At 41.0% G+C, this 22,104-nt stretch overlaps 2 protein-coding genes across 8 annotated transcripts in view; one reads left to right on the forward strand and one right to left on the reverse strand.

Moving 5' to 3' along the window:
• The window catches only part of LOC105836714 (rho GTPase-activating protein 100F), a 73,086-nt gene that overhangs the window by 41,219 nt on the left and 9,763 nt on the right, over nucleotides 1-22,104 (reverse strand). For all 7 annotated transcript variants that reach the window (XM_036292312.1, XM_012680936.3, XM_036292313.1 and 4 more), the window contains one exon: nucleotides 20,609-20,846. In XM_036292312.1, the coding sequence (XP_036148205.1) occupies nucleotides 20,609-20,821 (213 nt within the window). In that variant the 5' untranslated portion in view covers nucleotides 20,822-20,846. The remainder of the gene's footprint in view (nucleotides 1-20,608; nucleotides 20,847-22,104) is intronic.
• The window catches only part of LOC105836723 (ATP-binding cassette sub-family F member 2), a 54,901-nt gene that overhangs the window by 12,198 nt on the left and 20,599 nt on the right, over nucleotides 1-22,104 (forward strand). The window lies entirely within an intron of this gene.

The following is a 22,104-nucleotide window of genomic DNA, read 5'->3' on the forward strand; positions in this document are numbered from 1 at the left end:
TAAGATCGATGCGGTTTAAAAAGTTTAATATGACAGCAGTTAAAGAATTCAGTTTTAAGCTCGCGTTACAAAAAAAAACTCTCACTGTACCAAAATGTCTTATCGCCATAATGTTCCAATGTTCGTGTAATTCGAAAGTACTATCGTATATAGCCGAACAACTATTTGGATATGTAACTTCATTAAAACTGTTTGAATAAGGCTCGTACGATTGTACCGTGCGTAATGTGTAATTATTATTCAACTGGCTAATGCAATCACACATTGGAAAACTATTGTGTTTGAACAACCATTTTAAATAAACGACAATGATAAATTAATCGTGAGTAACGCGCAACTCTATTTCGCGGCCATCAGCAGTGGCGTTCGCGTTCCGCGTATTTTTCGAATCAATCCATTCGGACCGCAAAGAACAAATATTCCGAAATGCAATATGGAGAGAAGCGAAATGTCGATCAAGATTGTGCAATCGGAACGACGGAAATTCAAGACGTGGATACCTTTCTCCTTTGCGTTTTATAAATTATGCATTCAGTATCGACGTTCCTTGTCGATCAACTTCTCCTCGCTACCGTAGTATAATCCGTAGCATACCTTGTGATCGAGGAACCAACCACGTATAGACGCATTTTTCACCGGGAAGCAGATTTTCGGAAAGCGTATAGAATTTTACATATCCTGTATCGTTTACACAAGCCGCGCAGGAAACTTTTAAACTTTTAAATTAGTGCAAATTAGAAAACTCAAATTTTTCACGAAAACGATGTTGCTGAAGTGTTTAAAAATTTAGCTAGGTACAGATGATCTAAAAATAATTTTGTCGGGTCATCAAAATAATTATATAGGTCGCTGTAAATGATAAGAATATTGTAAAAAGTTTTCCAATTATAGCAGCAAATCTGATCGTTCTACATAATTATTTTGATGCAGTCCAATAAAATTATTTTTATTTGTATTTATAATTTGTATTTATAAGCTTTCAGATATTTCAAAATTGTCATATTTTTCTTTTCGTGTCATATATTTTTCTTACATTAACACTATTCTTAGTGAAAATTTGCCCATAAAATTATTTAAAAAATTTACTTTCTTGCAGAATGAATAGAATAATTAAACTAATAGTGTTTTAATATAATCAAAATCTTATTAAATGTTATTTTAAGCTATATCAAGATTCACCCAAAATTATACTTTGGGGTCAAGACATTAAATTATTTCTGTAACTTTTAACTTAACCATACTCGGGAAAAAATGTTCTATATAAAACCTATTTATTATACTATTATAAATAAAAAATATTATATATATATAAATATATATAAAATATGTTTATATATGTTTTTACTAATTTTCTTTCTTTCATAAAATTTCTGTTTGACATAAAAAAAATAATAGTCATACTGAAACATCTTTTCCCGAGTGGTAACCATATATAAACGTATTCCAAATAGATCTAATCAAAATACTTCTCAATTTTAGACATCTGTTAATAATATGATTTATACAGCAAGTTGGAGGAAAGAAATATGGAAACGAATTTGATATCCGCGATTTGGGTCCCAGTAAATGACGTCCGATCTCTTCCGAACGGTATCACCCGCGATTGCGAGGTCTCGCAATAACAAATGGGAAAGCCTGCCGCTGACAGAAGGGAAAATACGGGTCAGGCGCGAGTATCCTTGTAAAATCATGGTGGCATAATAACGATTTCGCGCGGCAACCGTCCTCCGCACGTGAGGAAACGCCGCGCCCCTCCCGTCGTTTGTATCAACCACTTTCCTCGCATCTGTCTCCCTTAAAAAGATCGTTCTCTCGATCTCTCTATGTAAATAATGCAAAACATTACGAGTAGCGTCGACACCGGTGTACTGAAATATGCGACGAAGTATTTCGTTTCCTCGTTCCGTGAATTTTTCACAGGAGGGGGGGGAGGGAAGGATGAAAATATATATTATTAATACGTATAGTATTTTTTATCACATGGAAACGCGTATTATTATTAATATAACGCATCCCGTCGCGGAACCGATGAGATATATATTGATAATGTATTTTAATATTAAAATCGCAATGTACTAATAATATGTACCAATACTTGTAAGCACGTTTGTCGCGTGCTACATATGCGTGCAAGTACATAGTTCTGATACGTACGGTTAGTACTGTAAGAGAAAAGTTAAAATAGTTCTATTGCTCAAGATAAAAAAGTGAAATGAAAAGTAATACATGAATAATATATAAATGTTATCCATTTTTCTATAAATATGTAAAATCAATTCACTTGTCATTAATAAGTAGTTACTAAGTAAGTAGATATTATTTTTGTCTTACTATTTTCTATTTATAAGAAATGAAAAATAGTAAACGATAAATGTTAATAAGTCGACTTTCTGGCAAAATCACTGGCGACTGCAAGTTTACCTCATTTATTGAACTGTTGAAAAATAGTAAGTTATAATAGAAAATAGATGAAACTTATTTATTCACGAGAATATCGAAGTGTACAATAAATATCTCATTTCAAGTGAATATAAAATATCATTTGCTCTTTTTATATTCATTACACAAAATACTTATTTCAAATCAATATTTTCGTAGATCCTTTTAAATATTTCTAGTCACTATTTTCTTTTAAACAATTTTTTTCTAAGACATACAGCTATGTATTTGGATCAATATGCTATTCGAAACTCTCTATCACGGATTAGATATGAATCATACAAAGTGAGCTTCATCCCCCGCCCTCCCCCCCCCCAATATCGCACATGTCAGCGTTTGGTGCATCTGTAATCCATTCTGCAGGAATTCGATCTTTTTGCAACGGTAATCTCAAAGTGTCGAGAACTTGAGACTTTTAGAATCAAGAATTTTTGTTGACTCTGAAATCTTAATTTGTTTAATGCTAGACACATTTGGATCCTTAATTACATAGACAAGAGGTCGCGAATCCCGTTTTTTTTTCAACCTTGCAATTTTTTCGAACGTTTTATTGAGTTCTCGTTGATCTCCGCGCGTTTATCTATGCTCCTTACGTAATGTAGCCAGTTCATAAGTAATGTAAAGTGAACTCTCGAAATGCCTCGGCTAAAGGTTACAGACTGTTGCCAGAGGATCGATTGACGGTTCACGAAGTCGATAGCCCAGACTGCCAGACATGTACTTGGATTACGTGCGACTGTCTGTGTTAAATGTCAAATATGTCCGGAACTTCCGGCCAATCTATACGTCGTAATTGTTATCGTTGTATCGCACGTCCTGTTTTGGAAGCAGGCCTCATCAGGGACCGTAATTAGCGCGGCCGCGGCCATCGCCGCCGTCGCCGCTCCAATCTGGTTAATTGGCCAAAACAAATCGATAAATAAACAAAAGTTAATAATATTTTTATGTATATGCGGTTATGTGTGCGTTAGCATAACGAAAATAAATTGTGATAATCAGACTAACGGCCGCGTTAGCCGGTGCACTGGTGAATTAACAATTTCCCGCTTCGGTGATGATTGTTTCTGCGTTCATGCATACATAATTCGCACACGCACACGCGGCAGAAACGCACTCGCGCAACTTTTTCGCAACAATAAAACAATAAAACTTGACGTAATTTAGACCCTCGTGTTAGACTCGCGAACGGTGTTCGAAATCGTTCGTTATAACGTGAATCGAGCGAGTTTTTACAATTAAATCGATCAATCGTCATCAATCACCGTAATTAGTCGTAATTAACTCGTATGAAGTGGCATAATCACAATCCATAATTAATACTCGTGCTGATTATAATATTGTGCGTTATATCGAGATGAATAAACGATATGTCTCGTTTATGATGTATCATCGCGGCGATACGGCATAACGGCGACGACATTAATGAAATAACTGGAGAGCGTAATTTATTTAAATATGCCGAGATCGAATGGCACGTGGGCTATGAAAACGACCGGCATGAAATTGGAAGGACAGAGAGAGAGAGAGAGAGAGAGAAAGAGAGAGAGGGCAAGGGAGAGAAGAGCGGCGAAAAAAGCGCCTGTAAAAGTCGCGGCAATTATCGAATAATGTAATAAATTAAGCTGCCTGCGCAAAATTCCTGCGAAACGCCGCGTTCGATGATTTACGAGCGATTCTGTGGAGAATTCAGGGGCAGACGCGAGGTTCGTTCTTCACGTATTATCAATTGACCCGATTGCTATCGCCAATATTCCCGATAGAGTCCTTCGCGGTATAGCGGCTAGATTGAATTATAGCTAACGATTTTAGCCAAATCACATCGTGCATTATCGCACGAATCTGATTTATAGAGGCGCGATAGCCGCAATAACGCGATAATTAATTCGCTCGTACGCTTCTCATATCGATTTGACATTCTTATATAGAATTATCCGATCTGTTTCATAGATTCAGAATAGATAAGAGAAATAAAAAGAGATCGATCTATACGGAAAAAAAACGGTTTTCTAAGGTATTTAAAAGTAGCTGGTTCTGGACAGATCTAGAAATAAAACTTTGTTAATCATTAAAATAATTATGTAGGAAATTTAAGCTGCTTGCCAGGATGTCAAAACTTTCTTCAACATCATTTATCGCGCTTGAAGGCCCTTCGTAATTATTTTAATAGTCTAACAAAGTTATTTTCAGATCTGTGATAGCCTATACAGCTAAATTTTTAGATATTTCAGAAACACAATCGTTCCTTCCGCGTATGAATTTCCGGCGATATAAAAAAGTAATGGAAGTCTTCGTGGAAATTGTGGCGCCCAGCTGTCTCCCTCGATAATCGAGTCCACCGCTTTCCAGTAGTACAAGTCAACGCGCGCACTCGTTTTCGAATAAGGATCGATCATACGTCGCGAACGGGCATTTTCTCGGTCTTGTCGGTGGTCTTTTTTTCTCTAGTACGTTCTCGCGGCGAAAGTGAGAGAAACAGAAGAGAAAAACTAAAGCGGACGCACAGATGAGAGGCATCGTAACGATCCACCTGCTCTACTTCCGGTGATGCAGTATGCAGCGCGCGAGAGGGTAATTGTGGTCTGTCTCTCTGAAAATTAAAGGGACCTACCTCCCTCCGTCCAACGTTACTCCGTCTCGCGCTTACCCCGCTTACTTTTTCCGCCTGTCGGAATGACGTCCACGTTTTAATCCGCGAATGTCATCCTCGTCGGGAGAAGAGAGGCACTTCGGTCGGAACGGAGGCAGAGAAAGAGAATTTTCCACTTAGCCCTGGCCGTTACATTTTATGTCGAAAATCGCGACTCGTGAGGCAGCAATTAAACACGGTACGTCCTAGAATTCTCGATCCTCGATTACGAATTACGAGAACGGATTTTTGGGCGATTAACCTTTCGCCACGAATAATTCGCCCGAAAACTGTTATCGCTCGTTTAATCGAAATTAATGTGCTGAATCCGGTTGAGAGCCGCAGAAATATAAGGGTGAGTGTACATCTGTATCGGGTACAGAATGAGTATCGCGGAACCAGCTGCGGGTCCTTCGCGTTAAGGAGATAAAAAAACGGATAATGGCGGTAAAAAAAAAAGGAAAGAAATAAATCGGAAAGGCGGATCCGGCGATGCATTTTTCCCACCTCGGTTACCCTCAAAGGGAGCTGACGTTTACGGTACCTTCACGGTATCCTCTCTTTCTCTCTCTCTTTCTGTACATATGTATGTAACTGTGGGTACATAATCGCGCGCTCCTCTCACTATCTCACCGTTCGCTTTCTCGAGAGTATCTCTCTTTCCCTCCGTCTGTCCCTCTATCCGCCTCCTCTCTTCTTCACCCGTTTGTCATCCCCTTCATTTTTATTCCCTTAATGCTCCTCTCTTCGTTCGAACCCCGACGGGTAGGGCGACAATTAGTCCTCAATTATGAAACCTCCCTCGGCGCGGTAACGCGTGACCCGGAAAGAAAGGGTGGCCTGAGGAGATAGAGAAGAACGAAAGAGAGAGAGAGAGAGAGAGAGAGAGAGAGAGAGAGAGAGAGAGAGAGAGAGAGAGAGAACCGCTTAAGGACATGTCGCACGCGCGTGTGCGCCCGATCGAATGCACTTTTCGATGCGGGGCGGCCAATGGAGGGTCATCGACGTTAGGCGTCCCATCGTCCCAAGTATCGAGCGGCAACTCTTCTTCGACTTTCTTTACCGGTGAATAGTTAATGACGACGCGATTGTTCCTCCAACTTGGGATTGGACAATGGATTTGGACAGGGAAAAAAGTGCGAGAGAGTCCCATATAATTCCCTCAATTCTCCGGAACCAATTTTCCCTCCGTTGTTTTTTTTCTTCTCTCTTTCTTTTAAGCGAGCAGATTTCTTTATTCCGTCGACGCCGTTCTCAATCCGATTGAGATTTCAGGATGATACGATGAATACCCTCGCGAAACACAGTCCGTTACATCGACGACTTCGGGCTGGCGTGATTCCAATTCTGAATTATTACGCGCGAATTTGAGATGCACGAGAGCGCGACGTTGTCGAGTAGTCCGTCGCGAATGCGACGGGGGCTACCTGTATTACACCTGCGTTCAGGCACGCGGGTAATGCAAGAGCAAGAATGCGAACAAGCGAGCGCACGATCGTGGGCTACGTCGCATTGTTGCGGGAGGAAACTTTAATCCTACCGTCGCGCATGCAGCTGCGACGCATATATGCATCTCGCGCTTCGGCCGGGGGCTCCAGAATGCATCTCGGATAATATAATGGCACACAGGCGGCGAGAGGTGCACAAAGACGTGACAGAGAGAGAGAGAGAGAGAGAGAGAGAGAGAGAGAATGGCAAACTAGGGCAGATATTCGATGACTTATTTAGAGAGAGGCGCACTATCTCGGAAGTCGCTCGAAAATCAACACGTAAAATTCCGAAAGAAGTAGCAGTAAATTAAAAAATTCGCTGCGTTGGGCCCTCGCAAACGAAGAGCCCGTATTTTACGTCTCAAGGTGGACGGAATAAAGAGACGTGGGCCAAGAGACGCCCTCGGCAACAAAGGAGAGAGATAATAATGGCGATGCTGCGGGGTAGGATTAATGGCCACTCATTTGGCGAGTTACAGCGGAACCTCGTCGAGTATCACTTGCCGCGCGATTAATATAACTCACACGGGCGACGATTCTGCTTCCGTACACGTGTATATATGCATAACGCGTGCGGATATTCGCGACTAATTCCATCGCGGGTATTATAAATAATTCTAATAATTGCACGCTTAATCGCGGAATGCTGGCGCGAGGGTGATTGCCGGTTAATAACGTATTAACACGTCGGCCGCGGCCCCGACGGCTACATAATCGTCACGCCATTTCGTATCTTGGGCGAAATCGCGTTAACGTCACGGCGCGCGCTAATAAAGGGTGTAATTAGCAGGAAAAAAAATTAGATAACAAACGTACAATTACTCGTTTTCTCTCCCTCCCCCCCGTGAATGTTAAATTAACGATATTTTTACGCATCTCCTATTAATTTACGTTAAGAAAAAGGGTAAATATTTATTCGCACACGCAGGCTGACTTTCGACGGGTATCAATGTTTGCGCAACGTAGCCAAATATCACGACGGGATGTAGAGTATTTAATATCGACGATTACCGCGCGCCCGTTCCCGTTATATTCGTGATATTTCCACGCGATTCCGGCATAAACCGCCGCGCATGGGATTGATCGAAGGGCCAAAGGCAGATGGCGAGGGATAATTAAATATTGATTTTGCATTAGAGCGTGCTAAGATAGAACGGCCATTCATTAACGTGTTGTAACGAGTGCCGTCGCTCACTGGTCGATCCATTAAAATCAAAGAGCGGCTGGGACCTCCTGGCCATATTGCGCGACCGTTCCCTCTGTTCGGTCCTTCCTTTTCTTCATCTTCCTTTGAGGCCGCCCGATTGTTCCATCTAGACGGTGATCTGTCGCGATCACGTTGCCGACAACAAACTTTCTTCCAGGAGAAGAAAGGGCCAGACGCTCCACTCTCATCAAGTCCCCCCCCTCCCCTCTCTCTCCTCCGCGAATCTATTTGATTTCGTGGAATTATTACACGTATACATCTCCATGACACGATCTAGAGTTGTAAAAGTTTTATAAAGGCACATTCTCGAGATATAAGAATGGAATGTTGCTTTGTAAAAAATGCATTGCAAGCCGACGAAAGAATAATTTTCGCGATTAATATTACGAACAGAAATTGTTGAGATATTGTATTGTATACATATAAGAATATAATTTCTTTTTTATATATGAAACAACGATTGTTAAATGTACTGGTTGTAATTTTATACTAATGTTTGATACTGGTTTTTTTTTCTGTGTGTACACACTCACAATCGGTAACTCAATCGGAAGTTTTTTCCTCGTTAATAATTAATCGAGAGAAGCATTTATTTTGCATTATGTTAAACTGATATTTTTATAGACTTGTGCTGCTAAGTAATTGTTGCCTTCCAACTATCTCTTGCTGCGTTGTTGAATTTTTTACAGCAGCTGGATATAGATTAATAGATTGTCGTATATAACAGGTATATCTTCTTGCTATTGCTTTACACTGCTTTTTACTACACGACTATCACTTTTAGACCACTCAAAAGTATTGTGATTAGTTTCAATTAGATACCTTCCTGCGACGATGATTACAAGGCTCAAATTTGTCGAATTCACTTGGATCTTCATCCAAGAGGTACGTTAACCGCGATGTTAACTGGTTGTCGATCGCTATTGTAACTGGTTTCGGCGAAAGAAGCTTTGCACGGTCTTTTACACTGTCCTTCCGAGAAATTGTGCGAAGTTGCTGATTTTATAGGGCACTGCACTTTGTTCGCGGAAGGGTATTTCAATATTTACGCACCCGCGCGGAGGCGTAGCCGCGGGATAGATAGCTCTACGGATAAGCGAACGAGAGGGATAAGTGAATAGATAAGTGTTTATTGCGGTTCTGCCCGCGCTGATTAAAATAATAATGATCGTGCAGTAAGCGCGAACGCGAAATGCGTGCGGCTAATAATAATAGTCAAAGGAAGGAAGAGTTCGTGAATTGCGCGATCAAATATTCAAGGACTTTAAATTGAACGTAATCTGTGCGAATCGGCCGGAAAGAGGGATTCCTCTTACGATTATATTCGCATTTGCTAAATGTAATACAAGGGCATTGCTCTCGCCTTTCGCCTCGTCTCCCGTCGACATTTCTGCAGCAATCCTGGAAATTCTAGGCGTAACAAATATTCCCGACGAAGGAGAAGCAAAGAAATTACATTTTCGGGCTGAATATTTATCCGTTTAGAATCCCGAGACGTCTCGATCGTTATCGAATTACACCGCGCGCGATCGTTTATTTGTAAGATTCAACCAACTTTCCTTGACAATAACTGAAATTTCGACCGTTTGATAATTTCTATTAATGAGAAACGCATACAAAGTTGGGACACGTGAAATTTTCTTACGGATTAAATATTAGATTTTTTTTTTGAAAACTCAATTGTGAAATGAAAATTCTTATCAACGCATTTTCACCAAAAACTTTTAATTTTTAGCATAAAATAAATTTCCACTCTCTTATGTGTTAGTTTTATGATTATATTCGCTCAGAAGTTAGTTAATACAAAAACATATATACTTTACATAAATTAATAATCGAGATTCGATTTTAAATATACCTTAAAATCCATCACACTTAAGTTCCCACATAACACAGAACGTGTCAGCAATCTTGCTGGAATAATCTGTGCGTATAGGTCGCTTCTTCGATTAGATTATTTAATATCGATGAAAAACAAGTATTTTTATTCGCAAATCTCACGGATATTTGAGGACAAGTAATTGATACGTAACTATCGCAAATGTATAATGTATCATTTTCATGAAACTTGTCACGTTCTGACGCGAAGCAAGAAAATTGTATTTTTCATCTTCCCTTTAATAATTTATAAACGCTATTATATGTGTGTGTGTGTGTGTGTGTGTGTGCATATAAAAATCATGTTTTCACAACTCTTACAATCGATTATTACAACTATAAAGTTACAATTTCTTTTTAATCTCGTGGTTTTTTTTTTTTTTTTTAATTAACGAGCCGTGCATTAATGAAGAGGATTGTGAGATTAAAGTTTGAAAATGATCACTCGTCGCTCCGCGCGAAAGTTTTATCCGCGAACGGGAATACGTGCGCCGGGTTCATGCGTAATTAAACTTCACATAAGCTTCGCGTACATTGACGCGAATGTACAATCGCGGATGCGTTCTCTCTCTCTCTCTCTCTCTCTCTCTCTCTCTCTCTCCCTTCTCCCCTTCTTCTCTCCTCTCTCGTCGAGCATTCGATTTACGTCAGTCCGAATTCGGGTCACGCTGAATGATTTATTCGATCCAGTAGGTCGCACCTATATTTGCAAAATGCCGTTTGTACTACGAGCGCGCTTCGAAAGCGTATTTCCGAACGAAACGTCCGAGAATTTTGGAATTTTACGCCGGCGAGAACCAACGTGCTCGCTCTCTCGCGCTCTTACACGCGATCGATAGCCGGCTAATCCCAGATCGGCGAAACGTTTCCGTTTTCCATCCGCGGAGGAGCGTCGCTCCCACGACCGGTATTCAGCGGATTATTAACGCTCGAAAGTTAACGGCGTGTACGTGTACGAGAAGTTAAACTAATAATTAATCGGTGTATAATTAACGAGATGAAGCCTCTCTCTCTTTCTCCGTCGGCAGAAATGTGCACCACCATGGGGGTAAGCCCCCGTGAACTCTTGAGAAAGTAAAAAGACAACGTTGAGCTTCATTAAATAATATGTCGCGGCACAATTTATCATCAGCGGGGACACTCTCGCAATTATTTATGAATATTAAAGATGAATATCACGATCATCCTTCCCCTGGTCGACGGGAACGTCTCTGCATTCTTTGCTCGCAACCGGGACGCTTTTCCTCCCTCCCGAAAGGAGACAACGTTTCCAGCATTGTGGAATAACAGCGATGCGATTTTGACGTGGAATAATCGTTTCCGCGGAAGCCGAGGGGCCGAGGGAGAAAGGGGGAGAGAGAGCGGAGAAAAGGCGAGATACAATTACAATTCAAATTAGCCTCTTGTAACAACGAATCATGTCGCTTCTGTGACACCCGTTATGCATGAGCGGTTCGCCGCGTCGTCCTTGCCGAAACATCCGGTTTGCGTGCACCTGGGAAGGACTCGATTGCACGTAATGCACTCCCTTTCTCTCTCTCTCTCTCTCTCTGTCTGTCTATCTTTCTCTTTCTCTCTTCTCGTGTGGGGAACGATTTTCGCAGAAGCATGCAAAATATCCGTCCGGCCGTTCCGACACGCGTGATACGCGGAAGGAGCGTAAAGCCGAGTTCCGGAAACTTATACACATAACACCGCCCCCTTCGCCCTATCTCGCTTATGGTAATATCGAATCGGAAGTTACTTTTTACGATGCGCCAGGCCCTTTCCTTGGCGCGCCGTCAAGGCGGGATGCGCACACAAAGGAACCGTAACTGATATCCGCCTCGGTTTTTCCGGCAAGATCTACTATTTTATCGCGCTTCATTTAGCACGCGGCGCCAAATTTCGCCGGGGGAAGGGGTGGCCGCAAACAGCATCGGCTAACAGGCGGAAATGAAGTTGTCTAGGGGGAAGTCGGGTAAAAGAGTGGACGGCGCGACAAAACAGGGGATACTACGGTTACTTACTTGGAAAGTAAATAATACTGCGAAATACCGAGAGATCCGTGAACTGTTTTCCTTGAAAAAACACGCCGAGTATAAGGAAAGCCGCTGAAAGTCCGGTATTTTATACCAAGTTGTTTTAACTCTTAATTAGTAAGGAAAAAGCTCGATGAAATTAACGGATAAAAGTCTTCTGGACCTTTCACTCACTTTTTTGAATCTCGCCTGAATAATTTTTCGATAAAGTTTTTTCATATTTTTATGCTGCAAATTAAAATTATTATTCAATATATTTTTATGTTAAATAAGGTTAAATAATTTTATGTTATTTAAGGCAATCTACTTAAGTTACATTAATACTTAAAAGCTTTTTAATCACTTGTATCTCAGATACCGTTGGTATCTCGATATTCTTATTAAAAATATTCGAAAAATCGATTTCGAAATCCCGAGCGGGGAATATATTCCAGGAATGTGATCGAACGTCCGTACGAAGAAAGAAACACGTATACGTTTTACGTTAATTCATCGCGCTGGATTTGGTAGTCGCGCGATCGCAGGCCGAGGGTGCGTCTGTATAACTCCCGATTTGATTCCTTGTCTTTATAATGCGTTCGACGAGTATTGGATACCAATAATCGAAACGCGCGGCGGCCGGAACGGAATTCGTCGCGTCGGCGAATGAAAACTTTTCCGATTTTCGAGGATTTCTCGCGTCGGGGCCGTGCCTCACAAGCCGGTGAGCGCATTCTACTTTCTAAACGACGTCGTTTATTATTTTAATGATGTCATTAGTGGAATTTAAGTTAAAGTTGTCAACTTGCCCCCTCGTCGTCCTCACGGCCGACACGGTGTAAGTTTCGCTGAGCCGCGTTGACACATTGCATGCCGGTGTAATTTTTACCTGGCTACTTCTCGCGAGAAATACAGGTTCATTGTCCAATGCTATTTTTCCGTTTGTTTGTTTATAATTGAAATTTTTTCGCGTTATTCGAAAAATCTGTAATAGCGACGATGGGAGAAACGTGCGTGGGAAAATATCGCGGCATTTATTTCAGCGAGAGAAAGTTTCACCATTCACACGATCGCCTTTTTCTTTAATAACGATTCGCAACAACTGCGAATTATTAAATCGATTTCTTCCACCTGATGAGAGTGGCGATAAAAGTGATTTAGGAGCGCGAAACAGAATCGGTGATAATAAACGACCGCAGATTACGCAACGTCTCGGAGATAACGGTAATTACACGGTCGGCTGGATTTAAGCGTTTCGCAGCTAAATTAGCCGTGATACTTGCTACTAAAAATTTGCACAAATAGATCTTTTATTCTTCTTTCAATATAGAGATCAGTATGTCTCTATTAAATATATATAGAAATGGTATTATAGAAAAAAATTGATATCTTTACATGAGATTATAAGAAAAAGAGGAAGACAAAGGGGGGTAACGATTCATATTTAACAAAAAGCTCACAAACTTAACAAAATAAAATTTATTTACATACATAAATAGCCTATTCTTTTTTAATTTATTGTATTTTTTCTATCTATATTTCCTTTTTAAACAAAAATAAATTATTGCTATATTTATAAAATAAAGGTGTAACATATTATAGTGAAATACAGAATATATAATAGAAAAAATAATACAAAAGAATAAAGAGAACATATAAAATTTACATTTTAAAATAAGGATTACGATACAAGTGTCGACAATACAGATGTATTGTCGATAACTTGTTAAAAATCGCCGTAGGATCACTGTATCGGTTGCTAAACAATCAATATATGTAAATAATTCTTTAAAACTTATATTGAAAATAATAACTTTTACAAATTAACAGGCATTATCTAATTTTCATACATATTTGATTAAAAAATATTTTTTCACTGTAAAATTACTTTCAGTTATTTTTATTTGTTCGTCAACTGGTTCGATTTCGTATTTGTTCATTGATCCTAACAGCCGGATAAAGGAAGACACGTCTTTTTTTTTCCACTGCTTCTTTGGGGTGTTTTAACAAAAGAGCGTTGGCAAAGCACGGCGACGCAAAGGGCAGCGTGCAACGCCCAGCACTTCTTTCGCGACGCGACTCGTCCGTCCTTCTCTCTCGTATCCCTTGAACTTGCAAGGTTCGCTTTCAAAAGAACTCGCCGATGATCCCTCGCCCGGCTTCCACGGCCAGACGTCAGCGGAAAGCGACGGGGGCGTACGCCGGGGGCCGTGATATTTCACGATAATCCGAGCTCGGGCATCCCCGAGTACACCCCCTCCCCCGTGCCCGCTTCTATTCGTATACTTAAACGAATACCAGCCCGTGACAGATAGAAGCGAAGAATTCTAGAAAATTTCGTTCCAGCGGCCTTAGTTTCCTTAGGGAAATGCCGCCTTTTTCTGCCGAGAAATTGAAATCGTTTCAAAGAAACAATCGATGACGTCAAAGAGCAACGTTTAATATTCAATCATCCTTTTCGGTCTTCTGTAACATACTTGTCACAAAATTTTACTGAATTAAATATATATATATATATATAAAATAAAGATTTTCTCGTTTTCATCTCAACTGAATTTCTTTCTAATGAATCGTTATATTAAATAACGAGAACACATGCGGTAAACAAAGAAGGAATCTCTTAGGATCGAGTGCGACGCACGTGCGACGCGAAATTGGATTTTATGAGACAACTTGCTGAACGACACATACGCGATATACATATATTGCGATCGTCTATGGAGAATATCGAGAGAGCTTGCGACGTAATGAGCTCTTCGGATCGTCGTTGGTAAAAAATATCGCGTTAATGAAGGATTTTAAATATCAAGTGTCATGGGAGAGAGAGAGAGAGAGAGAGAGAGAGGAGGCTTCCCCGTCCTTTTATTCGTGCAGACTTATTATTAAGACCTACGTAGGACGCCGTAGGTCGCTTTTATTTTTCGCAAGCTGCACCTCTCGTCGCATCAAGCGCGTTAAAATGCAGACACGTCCCACGTTGGCCCCGTACTAAACCCGACGTAAAATCAATTTTTCGGGGGGCAGCAAAAAAACGGTAAAAAATTTTGTCGCGTATGACGCAAAATAAAAATTAACACGCGAAGAGCGGGATTTATCGTGAGAGGGAGGATTGATCTGCGGCGGGGTGTCCTCGTAAATGGAGAGAAATCGTCGGAGAACCATCGTGAAAAATTGTCCCGTAGAATCCGACGGTAAAGGGCGCGCGAACAAATTATGCAGATCATGTCAGCTTCTTCGATGCAAATTTAGAGTCAATCTCTCCTCGACTAGACGCCCGCCAATGCATTTTGACGCGCCCCAGTCCCTTTCCCTCTCTCTCTCTCTCTCTCTCTCTCTCTCTTTCCGCGCATCCGTCTGCTCCCTGGCCCTTTCCGCCCTTTTTGCGAAACGACTATAATCCGCAACGCGCATTCGTGTTTTAATTGCGCACGGCAATCACGTTGCGCGTACGTGTATATAAATAAATTCCTCTCTCCTGCCACTCCGCTATTTTCGCCGACTTTCCGGCCGCGCTAACCGAAAACGCGCTGGGCCATGCCCCTAACCCTCCTCCCTCTTTTCCCCTTTCCTCCCCTCTGCGATAGAAGGGAACGCGCGGGGCCCGGATAGAAAATGTATGCGCGTTTATTTCGTCCGGGCTCCGGGCGCGCCGATAGAATGCAAAATAATGGCAACCTGCCGGATATTTGCGGGCGCAACTGTGACAAATATATCAGATAAAGTCCTCCCCCGCGCCACCTCGTCCTGCGCGCCGTCCCGTCCCGTCCCGTCCCGTCCCGGTGCCGCGTTCCGTATCTCTCCCATATTGATTTACCGCGAACTGATACTCCGCCGGTATCGTATTTTCGATCCCCGCCGCAAGCGCGTACGATATCAATCCGAGGATCCCCCGGCATGCCGGCCACCGGAAACTCTTCCACTTTCCCGTAAGCAAGGAGAATTTCTCCTCGCCGTGTTAAAAACCTCGCGTCGCTCGAATCGATTCGCGACTCGGGATCTCGGGATAGATTAAGATACATTTTTGCGCTATAAGTTTGCCCGGCGGCCACTTGTATGATATACCGCCTGAGAGGCGCGCAGTCGGCGGAATTGTGGAGGTACAGCGTATACAGTCCCCGGGATTAAACTGCTTTGCAAGAATGCTGGATATTTTAATACGTGACTCCCCGGCGAGAGCCGGTACTCCCTTCGACTTTTTTCCCCGCCACGGGGGGAGAGAATGAAAAAATAAACCCCGCGAAACGTGATCGTAAAATCGCGATTCAAACACATCCACGCAGCCAAGTTGCGAAATAACGGACGATTTACGGTGAGATTCTCGGGAACGCACACCGGCGAATTGAATTCCTCCGCCGAGCTTTATTGATCCTAAGAGCTAAGCGGCGTTGATATTAGTGTTCGCGAATCGATCGCATTATTTTAAACGACCGGTATTTATACCTACGCGTTTTCTAAGACGCAATCTCACCCGTTTCATTCGGCGACAGCGCGCGGCGCCATTGTGCCCGGATTGTCGTGCGAATCACAATGTAAGTTTTTTAATTAGGATGATCGCAGCTCGCGGCGCGGCTACGGCGCAGAGACTCCGACAATGCATACATTCCGAGATGCGACACTATTCAGAATTGAACTTTCGAACTAACCCTCGACATATCGGAAAATGTTAGCCTCTTTCAAGCCGATTGAAAGGAACGTATCGTTCTCCCCTATTAAATCATCGCGCTCGACTCTCACTCCTTGCAGCTTCCATGGCACGTGCTGTGCAATCATTGTAAATGCGCGCGCGCACATATGTGTGTGCATGTGTGTGTGTGTGTGTGTGTGTGTGTGTGTGTATGTATGTATAGTTAAATTTTATTACAGTTTACTCGGGAATAAACCTGTGTGATTCAATTAAATTATTAAATTCTCGTTACGTCGATTCATGTCGTGCAATGGTCCATTATAATTACAGAATAATTGCGATTGCAGCGATAACTGCAAGTGCGTTCAGTGTAAAAATGATCTGCCTTAAATACCATCTTGCGTCTAATTTCGAACATTCAAAAAAAATTTTTTAAGAAAAACGTTTCTTTTAAAGTTTTCTTTTCTAAAGTATTAAAAAATTTAGCCGAATGTAGATATAAAAATAATTTTGTTGGAGCATCAAAATAATTATATACGAGACACGCAAGTCGTTATTAGAGAATTCACATTTTTTCTAGTGATGGACAAGAATTTCAAGATCTTGTCTCGTCTTATCTTAATTTTTCAAGACAAGAACACTAATTTCTTGTACCTGATAAAATCAAGGCAAGACAAGATTTACTACTTCAAAATCAAGAAAAATCAATCAAGATTCTCGATTATTTGTCATATAAATGGGTAGCAAACATTTTCCCGCAGTAGCCAAACAAATTCAGAGAAGTTGTTCTTTTAAATTTGTCTTAAATATTAATCAAAGTTTACAAACTTTGTTTTTTATACCTATCAAATGTCCGGAGAAAAATGATCTATACAATGAAAATGAGAAGTTCTCCTTCTTGTTTCCTGAAAATTTAATTTGTGACTTGTTTAGCTGTTGTAGGAAACCCTTTCATTATTTTCAGAGATCTGTATCTAGCTGAATTTGTAAGTACTTGACCAAAACTCTTCTTTCCGTGTGCACATAGAAAAATATTTATTCTATTGCCAAGAAAAACGTTTACTCAATTTACTTTTTTACTTCTAATTAAACAACAGTTGCGTTCAATAAAAAATATTTTCTCGATAACAGTCTTAAAATATACTTATCACAAATTTTAGAAAAACTTATTATTATATACTTGCAAAATGAATTTATACTTTCTCGAAAAATATTATAAAATTGAGTTGAAGAAGAGTCACAGTAAATCGAATTTTTATTTTAATTTGATATTTTTAATAAAAATATATTAAATTACTAGGATTCAGAATATATTTGGAATAAGAGATTTGCGAATATTAAACTTATAAATTATTTAAAATAAATGATGCTTAATTCAAGTATACATTTTTTTAGACAGAAGTTTATTTTATTAAGTAAACCTTACACTGAGAAAAAATGTTAATTTGACTAAATTTTCCAACTAAATTAAATTTGGTCTATTCAAGTCTTTAAATATTTCAATTAACTATATAAATACATGAATTGAAATTTGTGCATTTAAGTTAAATACATAAATTCCTGAATTGACAAAATTTTAATTTAGCTGGAAAATTTTGTCAAATTAACAATATTTTTTCTCAGTGTACTTGTTTCAAGTGAGTGATAAATGTATTTTAAGATTATTCATGAAAGGAGCTACTTTTTGCAAAGACAACCGTTACTTAAAAGAAGAAAACTCAAAAATGAGAAAATGCATTTCTTAGTATGAGAATAAATTTTTCTGTTTATGAAGAGAGAGAAATCAGAACTTCTCTCAAGTTCTTAAAAGTTTTCGTGAACGGATTCCGTAGACTTTCGAAATTAATTCCACGACGGCGTGTATGGTAATGCGGATACCTCCCGTGCACGACCCGACGACGTGTTTTATGAAGTTTACGCGGCGCGACCGCGTGATAAATTCAGTTGCAACGCTATCCTCGGAACACTATCCGCCTGCCAGCCGCATCAGGTCTGCGGATGCACGTGGCGACCGTCGGTGGCAACGAGAGACGCGCACGTGAGAGCGCGTGACATTAACCCGATTAATCCCGACTTCGCCTATGCGGACCGTTCGACGCGCTCGATCGATTCCTGGTGGTAAATCGAGATCGTGAGAGAGAAGCGTGCGCGACGAGGGGGCAACCTGACCTATCTTAGAGAAACCGAGCGTGTATCCGGGCGCCGCACTAAATCGCGCGCGTCCAGCAGCGATCGATGCGTTAACAATATATACTTCCTTCGAGTGGCAAGTTCCTCGGGAGAATTTTTAGATCATCGCCGTCGTTCTTTTCGTCATCGAAGCGAGACTCATCGGCAACTCTGAGTGACGTTTAGCGTACTTTACACTCATAGTTAATCTTAAGATCGATATCTTATCCTTTTTAAAAAAATAATTTTCGGTAGAAGAGAGGAAATTCATTACATTTTGTATGTTGAATCGCAGTGTGATATTTTTTACTGTTAATGCGGCGTATTGTACTTATTGGACGATTTGGAGAACAGGTCTTGTGAAAGGGAAAATCGCGCGGCCTGGCCCGCGATGGAAGCCCACCAGACGATTTATCGAGACAAATTGAATGGACGGCAATGCGAAGCCGGCCGTCGACGGAGAGCGGTGTGCTCGAACGACTTCGGCGCCAACGTTTCTCAATTCGCGATATACAGCATTGAAGAGGGATGAAAGACGGCCCGAAAGCGACTTCGGTTAGAATCCTTTCGATCCCGACGGTCCATCGCGCGTATATAAACTTTCTTCTTCAATTCTAATAATGCATCAAAAATGTCCTATCTTTCAAAAGCGTAAGTTCAGAAAAAAAATAGAGGACAGAATGCTTCACATCGATTGATTGTTAGAGTAACTTTAATCACCGCCACTTTAAACGCTTAGTGGCAATTAATACGCTTCTTTTAATTTTTTGAAGTTTTTAAAAATATATATTAAACGTTCTTCTTCATCATTATGCAAGTTTGAACTGCCCTTCCTTCTTTTCCAATTTCTTTCACACATATTTATAATAACTTTTGGACCGTATTATTATAAGTATTAAACAATATAACTTATGGTTTGTTTAATGTTCCCTTAATGATAATGGTTTATGCAACTTGGTATGACTGTTATAATCAAAATAGAGATTTTAATATAATAAAACAATTACTATAAGCATTCATTATAAACACATGATTATTATTACTTAATATTATAGTAATAATTATAAATAAAAATGATATTTCTGACTATAATTATTTTATTATGCAATTATAGTCGGAATTATTACACATTTTTTTCTCAGTATATGTGTGTGTGTGTGTGCAGTATGCCTCATCGAATTATTTTACTTATTTAAAATTAGATGGAACGTTTTCTCTCTCTGTTCCTCGCCAAAATTAAGCTCCTCGCGCGGAACGTAGAAGATCTAATATCGAGAAGTGAAACTTTCGACGGATTTAACTTTGGGGAGATAGATAAAATCTCGTTCTTTACAGATGATTCCGAGCGGCGGCGAGTTATTTTAACGGAAACTTGATTTAACAGTTGAATAGTATCAATTACATATTTGACGTCGAGATTCAAGAGTCGCAAGTTTTCCCGTCGAGGGAGGTATAAACTTACGGAAAGTGGAGCACGAGAAACGACGAGAGGCAGCATCCTACGTATGTAGAATGTAAAATTAAATGTATTCTCGTACGCGAATAACTTGCGCACGTTACAACGGCAGCGCGCGCAATATTGTATCGGACAAAAAGGTCGCGATATGAATGAACGCGTGATAGACACGCCGGATGATTAACCTGTGCTCTTTAACGTAACGTGATTAACCTGTGCTCTTTAACGTAACGTGAAATGTGATTCAGGCGCGATACAAATTAATACGTCGGAATCAAGGTCCGAAAGAGTCCTTGACGACTTTTAAAAGAGTCTCTCTCTGTTTCGAAGCAACTCCAATGCGCGATCTTTAATCTTTAACAATTCCGCACGGGGAACGAGCCCGAGTCGATTTCCAGAAACGGACTGTGCGCCGCGTTTCCGACTTGGCTCGAATCCATCGAATTTATCGGAAGGATCTGGACCGGAGCTTGCACGAAGTTGCCAGCGATAACTTGTCCTGTCCGATATTTTTGCTGAGTCGACTTGGGAAAATCTCTGAGACGGATTCCGAGCGGTCTTACTGGTCTTAGACCAGTCTACTCCCGCAGAAAGATCTCGCAAAATCTCCCCCCCCTCCCGAGGGAGCTCGGGGATACTATCGCCGTTTACCACCGCGCTCTACCGCGTGCAGCACGTTTGCGTGTGTCATGTCGATGCCGATGTTCTACTGCACTTACTTTCCTGCGGCCGCAGCAGAGCATGGCTGCTGCGCTGCAGCTGCGGCGAGCCGTCGACGAGAGTTGAGGCTGATGACAGACGTAGCTGAGTCGTGCGCCCCCTTCCCGCTGCAGCTGCACCACGCGCACCTGCAGCTGCTCCCGCTCCCGCTGTCCTTGACCGACACCGACTCGACCACCGTACTTGATGCGCACGTGTTTTCGCCACTGCATGAGTTCGGTGCGTCATGCCCTCTTCCTGAAATCACGACGACAGGTCAAGATATGCGAGCCCTTCGGAGAAGACTTGGAAAAAGATCGATAAAAATAAAAATACATTCTACAAAATAAGATAGAAAGAGGATATATTTTAAACATGACACAATTCTGAATAAAAGTTTCAAGTAATGGTAATTCTGTTCTCGTTTGCCTAATAGAAAGGTCTTCGTTTTCGAAAGAATTCGAAACAATTTTAGCTATTCTATTATTACAAAATGGAGCTAAAAAACGAGTTTATTTATGGAAGCTATAAGTGATACAAATACTATGTTTAAAATTGTACTTGTTATATTACACTTGCAAACGTTGTTTTTTTTTCCAAATAAAATTTCAACTTTGATCGCATGAACAATAATTGCATTAAAGTTTGGTCGTACCTTGTGCTCGAAAAGTAAAAATACATGTTAAGAAGTCGAAAGTGTACCATTTCAATCAATAATATGTTTTTTGGAACGATGAAAAATTACAGCAAGTAGAGAAAATTGCTCGCACATTAACGGAGAAGGGACGTATATCTCGGTAATGGCAGGGTTATGAATACGGAGAGTTTGATGGCACGAGTATTTTCCATTTAATCGCCCGTGTATCGAATAAAACGTCGTTCTTAGACGGTTAATTTACGGCGACGTTAATATACAGTTAATATTGAGGCGCCCGTCCGTATATTTTATCCGCGGACGAATCATAAACTTGTAATGGATCCCCGTAATAATCCCCACATGTCGCTCTTCTCATTTTCCCGTACGTTCCCTCCTCCTGTCCCCTCCTGCAAAACTTGTTTCCTCCGCCGCGTCTCATTAACCCATTTTCCCTCTCGTTCTCCGATTCGCGGTTATCTTAATTTATTAACAGCCAACCTGTATCCGCGCGCGATCGATTACCGATTCGCGCATGCAGATGATTCCCCTCCTACCCCTCCCCTTTTCCTCTACCTCCGCAGACGAGTTCTATAAATCCGCGAGAACGCGTGTACTCTCTCTTTCTCCTGCTTTCTCTCATTCCTCACTTCCTCCCCTCCCCCGATCTCTTCCCTCTTTCGTATATCTCCGTCCTACATTTCTATTATATTCTCCTCCGGCCACGCGAAAAAATGTCTCTCTTCTTTTTTCTCTTCCTGAAATAACCGTGACACGTGATGTCGGCATTAATAATTGAAATACGCGTCCCGAGATGCATCGGTGCCGCGCGGTTTCGCTCGATAAAACGACGATGAGTCCTCACCCGATCTGTCCGCGTTG

Source organism: Monomorium pharaonis, chromosome 9, assembly GCF_013373865.1.
Source record: "Monomorium pharaonis isolate MP-MQ-018 chromosome 9, ASM1337386v2, whole genome shotgun sequence".
Classification (NCBI taxonomy): domain Eukaryota; kingdom Metazoa; phylum Arthropoda; class Insecta; order Hymenoptera; family Formicidae; genus Monomorium; species Monomorium pharaonis.